Here is a 15,764-nt window from a genome sequence, read left to right as displayed (position 1 = left end):
ACCTAAATTAAGCATACTTTAAAAAAATACACAACTACAGTGTATTAGTGCAGTTCTTTACGGGCTTATTGTTTTATATATTAAATTCTGTGCGATATATTAACATAGTGTCACAATTTGTATATTATGCGGTTAAATGTATTTACTTTTGGCAAAAACGGATATAACACAAAGGGCATTTCCTAACAGATACAAGCAGTGGCGTAGCACGAGTTTGTACCGCTCGGGGCGGGGCGCTGCTTCAATATATGTTAATATGTTAACTCAGGGGTCGGGAACCTTTTTGGCTGAGAGAGCCATGAACGCCACATATTTTAAAATGTAATTCCGTGAGAGCCATACCATATTTTTAAAACTAAATACAAGTAAATGTGTGCATTTTATGTAAGACCAACACTTTTAAAGTACAATAAGTCTCTGAATTCTTTTTAATAACGTTGTTATGCTGTTGCTAACCAATGATGAAAAAAGTACTTCTTACCATTAATGCGGCTTCTAGTGCTGCATGGTTTTGCTGATGGCGTTGTAGTCTGCTTGATACGTGGTGAGGTTAAGCATCATGCAGGCGTTGAAACTTCCATCCGTTAAACGTGATCGTAGGTTGGTCTTAATGTTTTTTAGATGTGAGAAAGTCTGTTCACATGCACACGTAGAGCCAAACATTGTCAGTACAGCAATACTCACTCGCTGCAGTGGGTGTTATGTGACGGGAAGCGCGTTCCAAGTTTTGACAATCAGCTGGTCCACGGGTTGAAGTTTTTTAATTTCTCCCCACTTGTGTTTGCTCGCCAACTCTGCTTGCTGTCGTGCAAGTCTTTCCAAATCTTTATTCGGTGACTTGAACTTATTCACCCACATGTCTGAGGCCTGTAACTCAGGTCAGCGCTGTCCACAGCACACTCGTGTGGATAGGTGATGAACTTAAAAAGACGAGTGCGCTCACGAAATTCTCCAAAGCGCCTTTGAATGACTTCAGGAGATTAGATGTGAAGCCCGCTAGCTGCTGAAGATCAAGATGTTGAGCAGGGTCACTTGCTGTGCATGCATCTTTAAAAACTCTCCCAGTTTTTCAAAGTGTAGTAAACGACCTGTTTCAATGTCGGCGATGAAGAGTTCTAGCTTGTTTTCAAATGCAAACACTGCTTGTTGAAGGGATAAGACTGTATTTCCAACGCCTTGCATTTTCACATTGAGCTGGTTCAGATGTTCAGTCATGTCCACGAGATAGCAGAACTTCAGGAGCCACTCAGTGTTAGCTAACTCAGGATGCACGACGTTTTTAATTTCAAGAAAAGTCCGGATTTCGCTCAGACATACAATTTTATCATTGCATATTAGACACACTGCAGAACCTGCTCTCTCCACAAAGGTGAATTCCTCTGTCCATTCCTGCTGGAAAGTACGATACTCCTCATCTTTTTTTCTTTTAGCCATCTTCTTCGATAAAAGGGTTTCTACAATTAGTTAGCTGACTACTTCATTAAAAGGAGGGAAGTTTACTTCCTGACCTCACAACAACCCGTGCACGGTACGCATTATCCAATAAAAATTTGGTGTTGTCCCGGAGGACAGCTGTGATCGGCTCCAGCCACCTGCAACCATGAACATGAGCGGTAGGAAATGAATGGATTGAAATACATGAGAGTGTTTTATATTTTTAACGTTATTATTTTTTTATTAAAGATTTGTCTGCGAGCCAGATGCAGCCATCAAAAGAGCCACATCTGGCTCGCGAGCCATAGGTTCCTGACCCCTGTTTAACCTATTTAAATAGAAAATAGAGAAAAATTAAGATACATTTTGTATAAATTTATTCATATATAGAGAAATAGCAATACTGTAAATTTTCACATATTATTTATAAGCATCACCTAGACAAGAATATAGTACAGACGCACTAATAAGCCGTGTTCTAATTATTAATTTAATATAATTACGCTGCGAAAACCAGAACCAGTGGAGTTTACAAGTGATAGGTGGGGATGTTTTCTGCACAGAGTAAGAACGCATTCGAATTGATAACGGAACGAAATTATAAATTAGTTGTTTACCTTCCTAGAACTTATGATCGGTGTAATGTTTTTGTTCATTTTTGTCATTGCCTCATAAATTTCAGCTGCTGTGTCTGATGCCGTCACAGAAGGACAGTCTGAAAATTATTTTTGAAGCATTTATGGATAAAAATCAGAAAATGTGACTTTTTTTTTCATCCATGAGTGATATTTTTTTTCGACCCTTGCTGCTTACACACGAATTCTGCTGAGCCTTTTGGCCAATAATGGCTCCCCCAAAAATCTGCCGCCACCTCCTAGCTACGCCACTGGATACAAGGCTCTGATTCCTGCCTTGTTCACGAGGCTGTTATAAGCGAAATTGAATAAGAGAGAGAGGTTGGGAGCATGCGCTGACTACAACACGTTTCCGCACCCACTACACGACGAACCATCCGGATTGGGATCAGTGCAGCCGTACAATTAAATAATCAGGATAGCAAACTAATGGAAAGAACAGAACAGAATTAAAGTGCCGTATCTTATCCCGCTTGGTCCCAACCCCTCCACTTCAAGGGGTGTGACGTCACGAAGAGCGACGGAAACTTGAATCGTCTGCATGAACGTTAAACTTGAAGTCAAGGCACAAATCAAGAAGGAATCGAGTGGCGAACTGGGTCGAGCTGGTCAATTGGCATGCCTCAGCTGTTATGGACTATGCGTTGAGGCCTGCCTTTTGAGATGGGCGTGCGTCTGTAGGGGGTGACGCATCCCCTAAATAGAGCAAGAGAAAAGGACAGGTATGTGATCGGCATTTGATTTGCACATTTTGAGAATGTACATTTTCTTATAGAATAATTATCAGGTTTACAGCATGGCTGCACTGTCTATAATGATTCCAAACCGACAGGTATGAGAAACTAAGTCTCATTCTGGCTGCGCGATGGAGCGTCCCTCGGGTCCTATGTGTTCGTGCCGCTATATGGATTCTGAGATGACGGCTCGGTTTTTTTTTTTCGCCACGGCCAGTCCCGTTTTAAGTTTAAGTCGTATCCAGACGTCTATCTGGAATGTTTGTTACCGAGTGTGCATTCCCCCAGTCCAGGCGGGTATATTAAGCTCGTGACGGTTCATAGTAACGGGCACCGATTTTCCGCGAGTTCATTCTCCGCGCGTGACCTGGGTTTAAAGTCTAACTCAGTGGTTCCCAAACTCGGTCCTGGGGACCCACTGTGGCTGCAGGTTTTTGTTCCCACCAGATTCATAATCAGTGATAATTATCGATTACAACTGATCTCATTTAATTAGCTGGTCTTTTTTTTATTCTTCTCTTATTCTGAATTCAGAAAAACACAACAGTATGGTTTTTACATTTATAAGACACTTAGAAATATTCCTATTTTTTTCTAAAGCTATAAATGCTTAACTCTCTATTGTTGTTTTCCTATTTTTTCCCATTTTCCTGTGTAGTTTGTTCCCTTCTTTTAACCCTAATGGTGACAATTAACAACCAGCATAGCAGACACCTGGGATGATGAAAGCTGCAATGACCCACTAATTAGTAAATAATCAATTAAATAACCAGAGCACCTGGAAAAGCGGAATGAAAATTAGGTTGAAAATACTGTTAACAACTTTAAAAAATTACATATTCCCCATAAAACCGCTTAGTCCATTTTAATAAAAAAATCTACCAACCTTAGTTTTGTAATTTCTACATGGATTCCAAAACACAGAAACTGGGAAATAACGACACACTTAATTAGGCTAAGAGTCCAATGAAAAACGGATGTTGGTTGGAACAAAAACCAGCAGCCACAGTGGGTCCCCAGGACCGAGTTTGGGAACCACTGATCTAACTGATTAACTCAAAAAATTAGAATGTTGGAGCAGCGTGGTGGCGCAGTACGTAGCACTGCTACCCCGATTTGTGGAGTTAGCACCTTCACTCCATGTGCCCGTCGTCGCAACTTCTCCTGGACAGAGTACACAAACGCAAACACCAGCATTATTGGATATGGGAGACAAGATACACTCTTAAAAATTCAACATCTTTGGGGAACTGTTCATGGTTCCAAAAAACTAAAAAGGTTTCAATAAGAATCTTTATTTATTTATTTAGAACCAACGGGTTCCATAAATAACCATGTACAGGTGGCCACATATTTGTGAAATACCAGTGGCTTCCTGAATTAAAAAAAAACAATTCTTGCTGCATTCAGTAACACAGGTCATGTTCAGGTTTTCCTGAGCTTTTTTGCTAGGTAGCATACTATGCAGTGAATATTTCTGTTGTGTCTGCATATTAGGAAACTTTGCAAAGCACAAGGGACCAACTTCATAGGCAAAGGACCATTTACAGAATGAAACGGCTCTTTGTCAAGAAATGATTCTACAAGGACATGCACAACCCAGTAAAGTGTCATTACAGAACCAGTATTCATGGGACAAAACCCTTCCAGGCATGGGGATAACAGGCAAACTTTACACAAACGGGGGGCTGGCTAAGATCTGAACCCTAACCACTGCACCATCATGCAGCCCATCAATGTAAATATAGTACAAAGAATATCTGAGAATTTTACAGAATGGAGTGACACTTTAAAGTTAATGTATGCCCCTGAAATAATTTATTAATTCCACATATACAAGTCATTAGTATGGAATACCATTTATGGCAATATAAAACTGCAAAAGTACAAAAATATATACACATGGCTCAATAAACTATGGAAAACAAAATGCATAATTAAATAAAAGTATTTCTATTTATTATGAAATTCAAAAATGCTGTTTTATTATGATTATGAATTTTGTTTCAAAATGGTCTTATTTTTAAAGATCATTTTTACTTCACAATGTGACTTTTCTGAACAGCACATTTCTAAATGGCTCTTTTAATGCCTGCACTTTTTATTTAAGAATGCCTCGTTCCGGGTTGGTGTCATCACTTGTCAATCAAGGTCAATGGGTGGAACCTTTGCTGTTTTAATGCTATTGTTTTACCTCCTTGTTGTCGCATTATACTATTGCTGCTGTACTTGCACTGCACAGATTGTCTTCAGAGTCAGCATGTTTGATGTCTTTGTGCACTTCTGCGTCTGTTTAATCCCATAGTGGTCAATACTGGGTCACTTCTGATAGGCTGATCATCAAGGTCCAGCCCTGATCCCCCTCTTAACCTTTTGTCAGCGTAAGCCAATTTGCAAGTGCAGTGGGGGAATCTGGGAATGGGGCAAAGGAAGATGTGGACCAGGCCAGGATCTGTAATTGTGAAAGAAACACGAAACTGATGCATGTTAAGTTGAGCTTCTACATCTTGTGATTGTTCTTATAATGCTACATTCTAAGTTTTCAATGTCACTTTAGTTTTTTTAATGAGAAATGTCGTTCCTGAAACTGTTATGATTGGGGGTTTGACAAAAAATAAAAATTATATTTGTTTACTTCTCTTTTTATGTGTGTTTTGATTATGCTGTTTCTTTGACAGAGAAAAAGAGGAATCGACCTATTCGAGTAACACTGAACATGGAGATGTTGCAGAAGCTCCATGGGCCTCTAGAGAAGAGCTATAAATTGGAGGAGGGAGTCTCAGAAGACAGTAACGAGGAAAGGGAGTCTTTCTCAGTGGACATGGCCCCCCATTTCATGTGCAACATGGAGAAAGATAGTGTTCAAATTAAGGAAGAGGACAGTGTCTGGGAGTCGATCCACCATGGACAGGAGAGTGTCTGCATTAAGGAGGAGGATTGTGAATGGGAGGCTGTGAAAATTAAAGAGGATCATGAGCATCATTCCATGTGCACTGACACGAGAGGACATGAAAATGTAAACAGTGTCAAAAATGAAACTCTTAAATCGGAGCCGGTTGCTCACCACGGAGAGATTACTCGGTTAGCTGCCACTCAAGATGCGGGCCGTTCTTTTCAGAAGCAAGCAGTCCTTGTGAAATGTGAACTCTTTGACTCAAAGAGGACTGAGAAGACATTGTCTCAAAGTCATTCTGGAGAAGGTAAGAGTTAGCGTAAAAAATAATCCCATGATTTAGCTGCAGGGTAGATTGTTGTTGATTTCCAAATACATTCACATTCTTTTTTCTTTTATTTAAGTTACACCTGTGTGATGCTGTCTATGGATGCTTTTTTCTCACCACTCAACCAAAAAAAAACTATTTTGTTATTTCACGAAGGTATTGCCTTCTGCTGTGGGTAACATTGTGCACCCACCATCTAGTAACAGCTAATGATGGAGAGATTAGCCAGCCGTCTACCATGCAATCAAGTGACAAAAACTGAGCAGGCATTATAGGTATATTTTCAGTTTTACTCAGGTATAAATTTAATAAGTTTAGTACAGATTTTTGAACTTTGGCAGAGTGCAGAGCTGTTGTTCCTGCCTCTCAGCGCCAGGGCCTGTATGGGGTCTACATATTCTTCCTGTACAATTGTGGATTGACAGGTTTCGGTGAGTGTGCTAAACTGAAGATGATTACCTGTTTAAACACTGAATACTACTGATGTGTCAGTAATACTACTTAATTAACAAAAATCCTTCATGTGTTGTGAAGTAAATGACATCTGTCCCCCTTTTTACCGAGTATACATCTTGTAATGCATTTAGAATCTTTTTATTATATTTTAAGACATATGAATGTGATTTCATCACATTAAATTTGCTTTATAGTTTAATATCTTTTAATAACCATTACATGTTTGACACAAGTGTTAACCAATGATATCCACACACTCACAGGTCAAATCCTGTTATAGCGAATACTAAAGTAATAACATTTTCAGAATAACAAACACTTTTTGTTGGCCCAGGCAAACGTTCATACACATCATGTTTAATGGATTTCATTTTAACAAAATGTAAATTTCAGTATAATGTTTTTTCGACCAAAAATGGCCACTGTCAGATAATAATGCAATGCAAAAATACTTAATACCATGCCTATACTTTGGCAGAGTCTTGGAAACCCGGCAACAGGTTGCCTTTTCCTTGTTAGACTAAAAGAAAGAAACAGTCTGTTATGAAATGTCCAGTCTCTGCAAGGCTCTGAATAAGTGTAAGTGCGACATCATATCCATAGCCAAATTCTGAGTCATTGCTACGCCGAGCGACTGCATGAGTAGTAGTGTCATGTGCGGATACTGTCCTGTTTGAGTGTCATAGCACTTCTCAAAGTTTTCTTTGTGATGAATAAAACAGTTATAAATGGAAAATACAGATACTTTATTACTAGAGAAGACAGATACAGTCTCAAGACTTCATTCAAAACAGGAGTTTTTACTTCAATACTCAAGCACACAAGATGGCTGCTGCGACACCGCCAAGCATCCTGCTTTATCTCCCATCTTCAGATTAGAAGAACATCAGTGGCTTGGAATCATCGCTGTGGCAGACCAGAAAAGAGCAAGGCCAAAGACCGATGATAAATGTTCTAAACATTATGCAACAAGCCTTTTACGTGGTAGCCCTGATCCTTCAGAGGACAACCAAATGCTTTGCCCTTGGTTTACTGTTAACCTTGTGCCACTGTTGTTAGAGATGGTGAATCACCAGTGACCCCGGTCAAAATAGTATACATATTTTCCCTGAATTCGTTATAACGAAATATTTTTTTATACTCCCATGAATTTCAGTACAATGGGATTCCACCAGTGTGCGTGTGTGTGTGTGTGTGTGTGTATATAAATATAATACAATACAATTTATTTTTGTATAGCCCAGAATCACACAAGAAGTGCCGCAATGGGCTTTAACAGGCCCTGCCTCTTGACAGCCTCCCAGCCTTGACTCTCTAAGAAGACAAGGAACAACTCCCAAAAAAAACCCAGTAGGGAAAAAATGGAAGAAACCACGGGAAAGGCATTGTTATAACAATATCACACATTATTTATGCAGTTAGCAATATATGCAATTAAGATTTATCAATTTTCTGCCTCTTTATTACCAGTGTCTTGCTGCTATAAATGTGCTTGAAGTATTATTGTATGTTTTCACATAAGGCAGAGTTTTATGGGCACAATGCTGCCCTCTGCAAATATGCAAGCAAATCTCCCCTCCACAACCACGCGGAGTCTGTGTTTGTAGCGCGGAGTCTGTGTTTGTAGCGTGGGTGCAATAAAAAGCTTAGAAAGGCAGCCCTAAATTTCTTTGGATACATGTATCGCCATCAACCCCTGCAGACATCCCAGCTTGTACAAGGCTAAGACTTTAAGCCGCTTGTTCGCAGACCTTTTTGTGTGCTGTCATTGTGAGTGTCCTCCACAGGTCACAACCTGCTTCTCACAATCCCTCTTCCTTTTAGAACTGTCACTTTGCCAAACTTTGTTCAGTGATTTTTTTTACCAGAGAATTAGTGAACTTATTTCAGTGTCTCACTGGTAGGATTATAACTCTTTCTGATTTAATTGGACGTTTCCTTTGACTGGAATTACAGTTAACTGTGGCTGTTTTTTTCTTTCAAGTTTATTGGTCTACAGCAGGGGTTCCCAAACTCGGTCCTGGGGACCCACTGTGGCTGCAGTCCCGTTTGGTGATTATAATAGATAACAACTGAGCTCATTTAATTAGCTGGTCTTTTCCCTCTTCTCTTATTGTGCATTCATAAAAACACAACAGAATGTTTTTTACATTTATTATAAGACATTTAAATTTTTTTTTTTTTCTAAAGCTATAAATGCTTAACTCTTCTTTCATTTTTTCCTATTATTTTTCCCTTTTTCCTGTGTAGTTTGCTCCCTTCATTTAACCCTAATAGCGAAAATTAACAACAAGCAGAGCAGACACCCTGGAAGCAGCAACAACTTCAGTGTTAGACTCGCTAATTAGTAAATATTCAATTCAATAACCAGAACACCGGGAAAAGCTGAATGAAAATTAGGTTGAAAATACAGTTCATGACTTAAAAAAAAATTCCCCATATCACTGCTTATTACATTTTAATAAAAATCTACCAAACTTAGTTTGCAATTTCTACATAAACTCCAAAACACAAAAACTGGGAGGTAATGACTCAGTTAATTAGGCTAAAAGTCCAGTGAAAAACAGAAGCTGGTTGGAACAAAAACCTGCAGCCACAGTGGGTCCCCAGAATTGAGTTTGGGAAGCACTGCTCTATAGGATGCTACATTTTCAGATTGATTGCAAACTGAAATGATTGTGTGTCCATGAGTATGTGGTCATAGCATTTATATTAATACAGGGTGATTCAAAAAGATTCATCTGATTTTAAAGTGCCATATTTTTACAACCATGAGGTGCCTAGGAACCAATTACATACCAACTGAAAGAGGGGGTCATAGAGTTTCTGACTGTCACCGGAAGATGGCTCCCTTCAGTCTACAGGGACATGGCGACCCCTGAGCAGAAAGCATTCTGTGTTCTCCATTTTTATATTCTCCATGATTTGGCACTCCACTTCTGACCCCCAAGATCATCAAATCTTATGCCGTGTGGCATTTGTTTTGTGAGGGTACGTTAAGGATTCTGCTTATGTGCCACCACTCCCAGTAACACTGGATGATCTCCGAAATTGCATCGGAGGAGTACAGTGACACCCGACATGCTCAGTCAAGTATGGGATGAGTTTGACTATCGCATTGACGTTGTCCGTACAGCTGGAGGAGGTCATATTGAGTACTTGTAAAATTACATAATAAACCTTATGCTCACCTAAATCATTTACAATTTACTGTTCTTGTTCTGTAATGATTTACATATGAAATAAATAATTTTGAAACTGGATGCATCTTTTTGAATCACCCTGTATATTACTGCTAAGGTTTGGAATAATGTTCATTTCTACAGTTAACATTTTAATATCATTGCATATATTCATTGTTATTAGTCATAATAATCTTCATTATGTTTTTTTCTCCATATTAGGAAGTTTTTCAAAGCACAAACAACCAAATTCACTTGCAAAAAAAAAAAAAAAATCCAGAATGAAATAGTGCTTTGTCAAGTAATGGCTCCATGAGGAACCACACAACCCAGTAAGGAACCATAACATGCCATTAAAGAACCAGCAATTTTGAGAGTACAGATGGGTTGTCAGTTTCAGTTTATTAATAATAACAATAATAACAAATGATCATTGTTTTAATAGTTTAGGGGGATACTGATTGCAAATTTCAGCTCTGAACCCATTGAAAGGGACAATTTACTCCTGCATTGGGGAAATGAAATGGCTGCTGCAAGTCCAGTTACCAGCAGATGACAACCTGTTATACACCACACACTTGATTAAGGAAGCCATTGTGTACTTCTTCATTTTTATTCAGCTTCTCCTGTTAGGGATTGCCACAGTGGATCAGCTTCTTCCATATCTTCCTGTCCTGTCCATCTTTCTCTGTCATACCCATCACCTTCATGTTCTCTATCACCACATCCATAAACCTTCTCTTAGGCCTTCCTGTTTTCCTCTTGCCTGGCAGCTCTATCCTTAACATTCTTTTCTCAATATAAGGAAGCCATCATGCACAAGTTCCTCAAATGTCCTGTAGAATCATCTTCTCTGGCGCCTTCCAGTTCCTTATAAACCTCACAAGATTCATCTCATCAACCCAGAAACAAACAAGAATGTTAAAAAAGACCATACAACCCAGATGTTCTGAGGTTATAGGTTCACTTTTACCGTGAAGAGTAGAGAGCACCAGCTGTTCAAGTGTTATCTGCTGTGTGGTACTACAGTGGGATGCAAAAGTTTGGGCAACCTTGTTAATAGTCATTATTGTCCTGTATAAACCATTGGTTGTTACGATAAAAAATGTCAGTTAAATATATCATATAGGAGACACACACAGTGATATTTGATAAGTAAAATGAGGTTTATTGGATTTACAGAAAGTGTGCAAAAATTGTTCAAACAAAATCAGGCAGGTGCATAAATTTGGGCACCACAAAAAAGAAATGAAATCAATATTTAGTAGATCCGCCTTTTGCAGAAATTACAGCCTCTAAACAGCTCTGCCTGATTTTGTTTGAACAATTATTGCACACTTTCTGTAAATCCAATAAACCTCATTTTACTTATCAAATATCACTGTGTGTGTCTCCTATATGATATATTTAACTGACATTTTTTTATCGTAACAACCAACGATTTATACAGGAAAATAATGACTATTAACAAGGTTGCCCAAACTTTTGCATCCCACTGTAAAAGACAAAAAGCATGGAGTCTTCCAAACTTTAAAGACATTTGGAAATTGTCGAAGTTAATTATTCGGCACATTTAAATGAAGAAAAATAAAATCTTCAGGCTTGACCAGAAACCTTCTAGAATGTTTTTGCAACAATTCAGAAGACTCACCAGGCATTGTCTCCTTACACATCGAACCTGGGGTTATTTCTTTGGACTTTTCTACAGAAGATGAACATGCAGTCTGTGAAAAGTTAGGACTGAAAATACTGAAGTCCTCCATTAAAAATGACTTCACCCCACCAACTGGAGCCTTAACATTAAAGGTGCTGGAGTGGCAATTCAGAGTGATGCCATAGGGGAACCATTTTGGTTCCAAAAAGACCCCTCCACATGAAGGTTCCAGAAAGAAGCTTTGTTTATTTAGACCCCTAACAGGCTCTATTTCAGCAAATAACAATGAGCAGATAGTAACAGATCTGTGAAATAATACAGGGTTTTGATTTTAAAAGGTATTCTTGCTGCATACAATAACACAGGCTAAATTCAAATTTTCTTAATCTCTTGGTGTCCTGCTAGGCAGCCTACCATGCATTAAAGATCTCTTCATAGAAGCGGAAAGACCCATTTCATTCCCATGACTGGCCGGGATGCCCCTTAAACACTGGATCCGGGGAGGCAGCCATGGGATGCACTTTACGTCCCCCGGAACGCATAGTGGCAGCCCTCCTGGGTTACATCGGGGCCACAGGTGTGGGACTTCAGGACTCAGACCTGTTGGGCTCCGTGGCCACCACCCGGAGGAGCTGCACAGCTTAACAAGCCACCTGGAGCACTTCCGGGAGGGCTACAAAAAGAGCCTGCAGCCACTACTCAATGGCCAGAGTCGGGAGGTGCCAGAAAAGTGTTTTGTGTTGCCTTAAAGTGCTTTTGGGAGGACATGCCCCACAGGTGAAGAAAAATAAAAGTTCTTCGTGTTTTACACATGCCTCATTGTGAGACTGTGTCGGGTCAGGTGCTATATAGCGTCCATATCACATTATATAAAATTGGTTCTTTGGGCTTTGGTAAGGTTCTTATGTGGCAAGATGAGAATTCTGTATTGTAAACTAATCCAGTGCGAATCGACTGTGACGGTAGTAAAGGTGTCACCGGGTCTTTTGTTGGTGAGGGTGCCGGAAGAACCGGCAGCAGCCGCTATTTATTCTTAAAGTACAGTAAAGAGTTGACAGGTTTAGTGCTGAAAGGTTCGTAAAGTGAAGATTCCCTCTAAGACACTTAATGTTGGCACATCATTCCGATAAATATCAGATATTTTTTTTTATCTTAGATATTGGCGTAACTTACCGGCTTGGCAGAGTCCTCTTCTTAAGCGGACTAGCCTGGTCAGTTGACGGGTAGTGTTAATTCTACGTGCGTGGGTCTGCTAAAAGCCGGCAAGCAGCTGATTTCGCAATAGTCAGGAAGAACGAAATGGGAAAGGGGGAAAGTAATCTCAGTACGGGTATGGTAATAGTTTTATTCCATTTATTCATGCATATTATGTCGTATTGTTGTTGAAAAATTCTGGTGTAATCCCCGGGATGTGTGAGATGTATGTAAGATGGTATATATGTAGGAATAAAGTATGATTAAGGTGGTGTTCCTCCCCCTGTATGTGAATGGTAGAAGCCCATTGCCTTTAAGCGACTGGGTAGGAAATCCTTATGAGGGCCTCAGTGTCATTAGTGAGGGGTGAGTGGTCAGCACATAGACATAGAATTACTAGACTCCGCATGACCAGCAGCATCGTACGTCAACGTCGCCGCCATATTGCGAGTGGCACTGCTGCGGAGTGAAGTAATGAATAACGTGCTGCTTGGGATTGTACAAACCGCTGTACGCTCCAAACCAGATCCCGGGTGAATACATTTCATAGGTAAGGCTGAACAATTGTTTTCGTTATATTTGGCCATTAGAAAATCCCGTTTTATAATCTTAGCACTCAAGGTCACCTTACAATAGAATTAAACAACATTAGCAAAATTAAAACAAGAGAATGATAAATCAAAAAGCAATAATTAGCAATTTGAGGGCAGTTTTAAAATGTGTTATTGAATCGAGCGGACGTATATGAGAGGGACGCTTGAGCTCCCATAGCACTGAGTCTGATGTGTGGTACATAAAGTAGAGCTGCAGATGAGGATCTGAGTGAGCGAGATGAGTGTTAAGTCTGGAGGAGATCAGTGAGGTTGTGGCGAGCTTTAAATGTTCAGAGCAGTATTTTGTATTGTATTCTGTAGTTAACAGGGAGCCAGTGAAGTTGAGATAGAATCGGTGTAATATGTTCAGTGGATTTAGAACAGCAGATTATTATCCTGGCAGCAGAATTTTGAAGAAGTTGTAAGCGATGGATACGTTTTTGTGGGATGCCAGATAGAATAGCATTACAGTAATCTATATGTTAGGTGACTCGGGCATTAACCGATACTTCAGTACTGTGTTGCGTAAGAACAGGACGAAGTCTAGAAATGTTTCGGAGATGGAAGAAAGCTGTCCGAGAAATGTTACTTATATGGGAGGAATTCTTTAATAATAATGATTATTATTTAATAATTGCCATTATTAGTGTGTAAATGGATATAAGTAATTGCATTTAAACGATTCGCCAAAATCTGGAGCTGCCAGTGTACTCCTTGTGGTGAATGCTGAATAACTGGGATGTGTAGTGCGTGTTGTATTACCTCGGCACGCTGATATTCACACTTTATATAGGAAAGTGGTTAGGTACGGCATGCAAACGGGCATTTTGTTCTTATTGATAAAAGTTATTAATATATATAGAACTAGTCTGAGCTGACAGTATGAATACGTTGCATATAAGGGAACAGGGAAGTGCTGATCCAGAGTAAAGCAGTGCCAGTAAATCACAGAGTCTGCATGACCTCCTGGTGTAAAACTAATCTCATTTAAGATACAATTGGTTACATCATTATTATTTTTTTTTTCAGTTTAAGCACAAGCAGGTGACGTGACTTGCTCCTGATCACACAGTCTCAGTATTGGGATTTGCAGTCCAAAACCTTAACCAGTATGCCACATTGTCTACTATTTGTTAATGTGTCCTATTGGGGGGAGGGGAATGTTGTCTAGTCTACTGTACATTAAAATTACTGCAAATAAAGTGTCATCACTGAACAAAAAACAATAAAACTGGGCCCCAGTGTTTAAAGGTTGAGAACCACCGGTCTATTGGAACCTAGCGCTGCCATGTAGTAGATTAGGAAACCTCAAAAATAAAAACACCATATGCTTTTGGGGTCATTTTTGAGCTTTTCGTTGGTGGTCATGTGCTGTTGCTCTTTTTCAGGTCAGAAACATCTTACCTATGGTGTTTACGTACTCGGCACCTTTCTCCAGTCTTTCATACTTCCCTTTATGTTCACAATCGTTTCTGAATATCAGCACAGTTTTGAACCTCAGTTGGGACTAAAATCTCCTAAATTGCTTCAGTAGTTATGAGCCCAAACCACAGGATTTAATGACAGTTCTTTTTATCACCTTAGCCACTAAAAGGACTGTATCACAAGACAAGTTCTTGTATTAAATGGCCCAGTCCTAAATGCACTCTGCTTACTTTCCAGGCTCATCTCAGCAATGCCCAGGCGACAAAGAGCACAGTGGTTTGAAAGCTAGCAGCAAGCACATCTCTCAGCCACCCCTGCAGAAGACTGCAACTACTCCAGCAAACGGTCAGAAAAAGCCTCGATCAATTCTAGGCAAGTATTGGGCCTCTTAAGGACGATGTCTACAACAAATTCAGCAGACAGTGGCATTGTGTGATTGGGCAATGCTTTCAGGGTACACATCTAAGTGCGTCTTAGTTTGTGGATTTCTGTGGTGCGCATGTATAAATGTCTGGTTATTCATTTTTCAATTATTAGGCAAAAGAAGACGGGAGATCTGTGAGGTTCTGCGAGAAGTGAAGCGTAAGAACCAGGAGATTGTGGAGAAGCTGCTGGAGCAGCGAGAGAGGCACATCCAGCTGCTCCGCGAGGACGAGGCCAGGGCGCGGGCGGCAGAGGCAGAGGAGCGGGCAGCACAGGCGGCAGAGACAGCTGCCTTTAATAACAACTTTATAGCCGTCCTTGGGCAGCTGGTTGAAGTTCTGAGCAGGAGTTACCAGCAGCAGGATGCCTAGCGTGAGTGCTCTTTGTGGTTGTGTCCATGGAATAATTGTACTGTAGAGCACGATCATGTATTCAGCATAATAAAATGAACTGTTAATGGGGAGTGTCATGCATCATACATGTGTCAAAAACATAGCAGTATTGAATGAGTCTCATCTCTCAAAAATGTCACTGAGATTACCACACTGGAGCAGTCATTAAATTCGGATGGACTGTTCTTCTTAACCCACCCTACACCCCTTAGAATTGCACCTCATTGGAGCCCTCAAGGATGCCCTCCTTGTTAAATGGTTAAGTAGTAATGAAGAGATCAGTGAAGGACAAAATGGAAGTGCGGAGCCGAAACTACCATGAGAAAGGAAGAGCCACTCGTGGATGCCACCGTTGATTGACGTTGCGGAGAAAAATGAGGAGTGGAGCAAATGAAATGTATCCAAAGTATCTTCTTATGTA

General features: G+C 40.0%; 1 protein-coding gene across 1 annotated transcript; it reads left to right on the top strand.

Annotated features, from left to right (window-relative positions):
- The first annotated feature begins 2,280 nt into the window (after positions 1–2,280).
- LOC120534385 lies at positions 2,281–15,412 on the top strand. Its single transcript, XM_039761933.1, has 4 exons — positions 2,281–2,791; positions 5,482–6,003; positions 14,766–14,900; positions 15,066–15,412. The coding sequence occupies exons 2-4, from the start codon at positions 5,520–5,522 to the stop codon at positions 15,320–15,322; spliced, it is 876 nt and encodes a 291-aa protein (XP_039617867.1). The 5' UTR covers positions 2,281–2,791; positions 5,482–5,519; the 3' UTR covers positions 15,323–15,412.
- The last annotated feature ends 352 nt before the right edge of the window (positions 15,413–15,764 follow it).

The sequence above is a fragment of the Polypterus senegalus genome, chromosome 8, assembly GCF_016835505.1.
Source record: "Polypterus senegalus isolate Bchr_013 chromosome 8, ASM1683550v1, whole genome shotgun sequence".
NCBI lineage: Eukaryota > Metazoa > Chordata > Cladistia > Polypteriformes > Polypteridae > Polypterus > Polypterus senegalus.
This window is presented reverse-complemented; position numbering and strand designations above follow the sequence as displayed.

Coding starts and splice junctions, on each gene's coding strand:
- LOC120534385 (XM_039761933.1), top strand. CDS start 5,520: ATGGAGATGTTGCAGAAGCTCCATGGGCCTCTAGAGAAGAGCTATAAA. Junction 6,004..14,765: donor TCAAAGTCATTCTGGAGAAG/GTAAGAGTTAGC, acceptor CTTACTTTCCAG/GCTCATCTCAGCAATGCCCA. Junction 14,901..15,065: donor AAAGCCTCGATCAATTCTAG/GCAAGTATTGGG, acceptor TTCAATTATTAG/GCAAAAGAAGACGGGAGATC.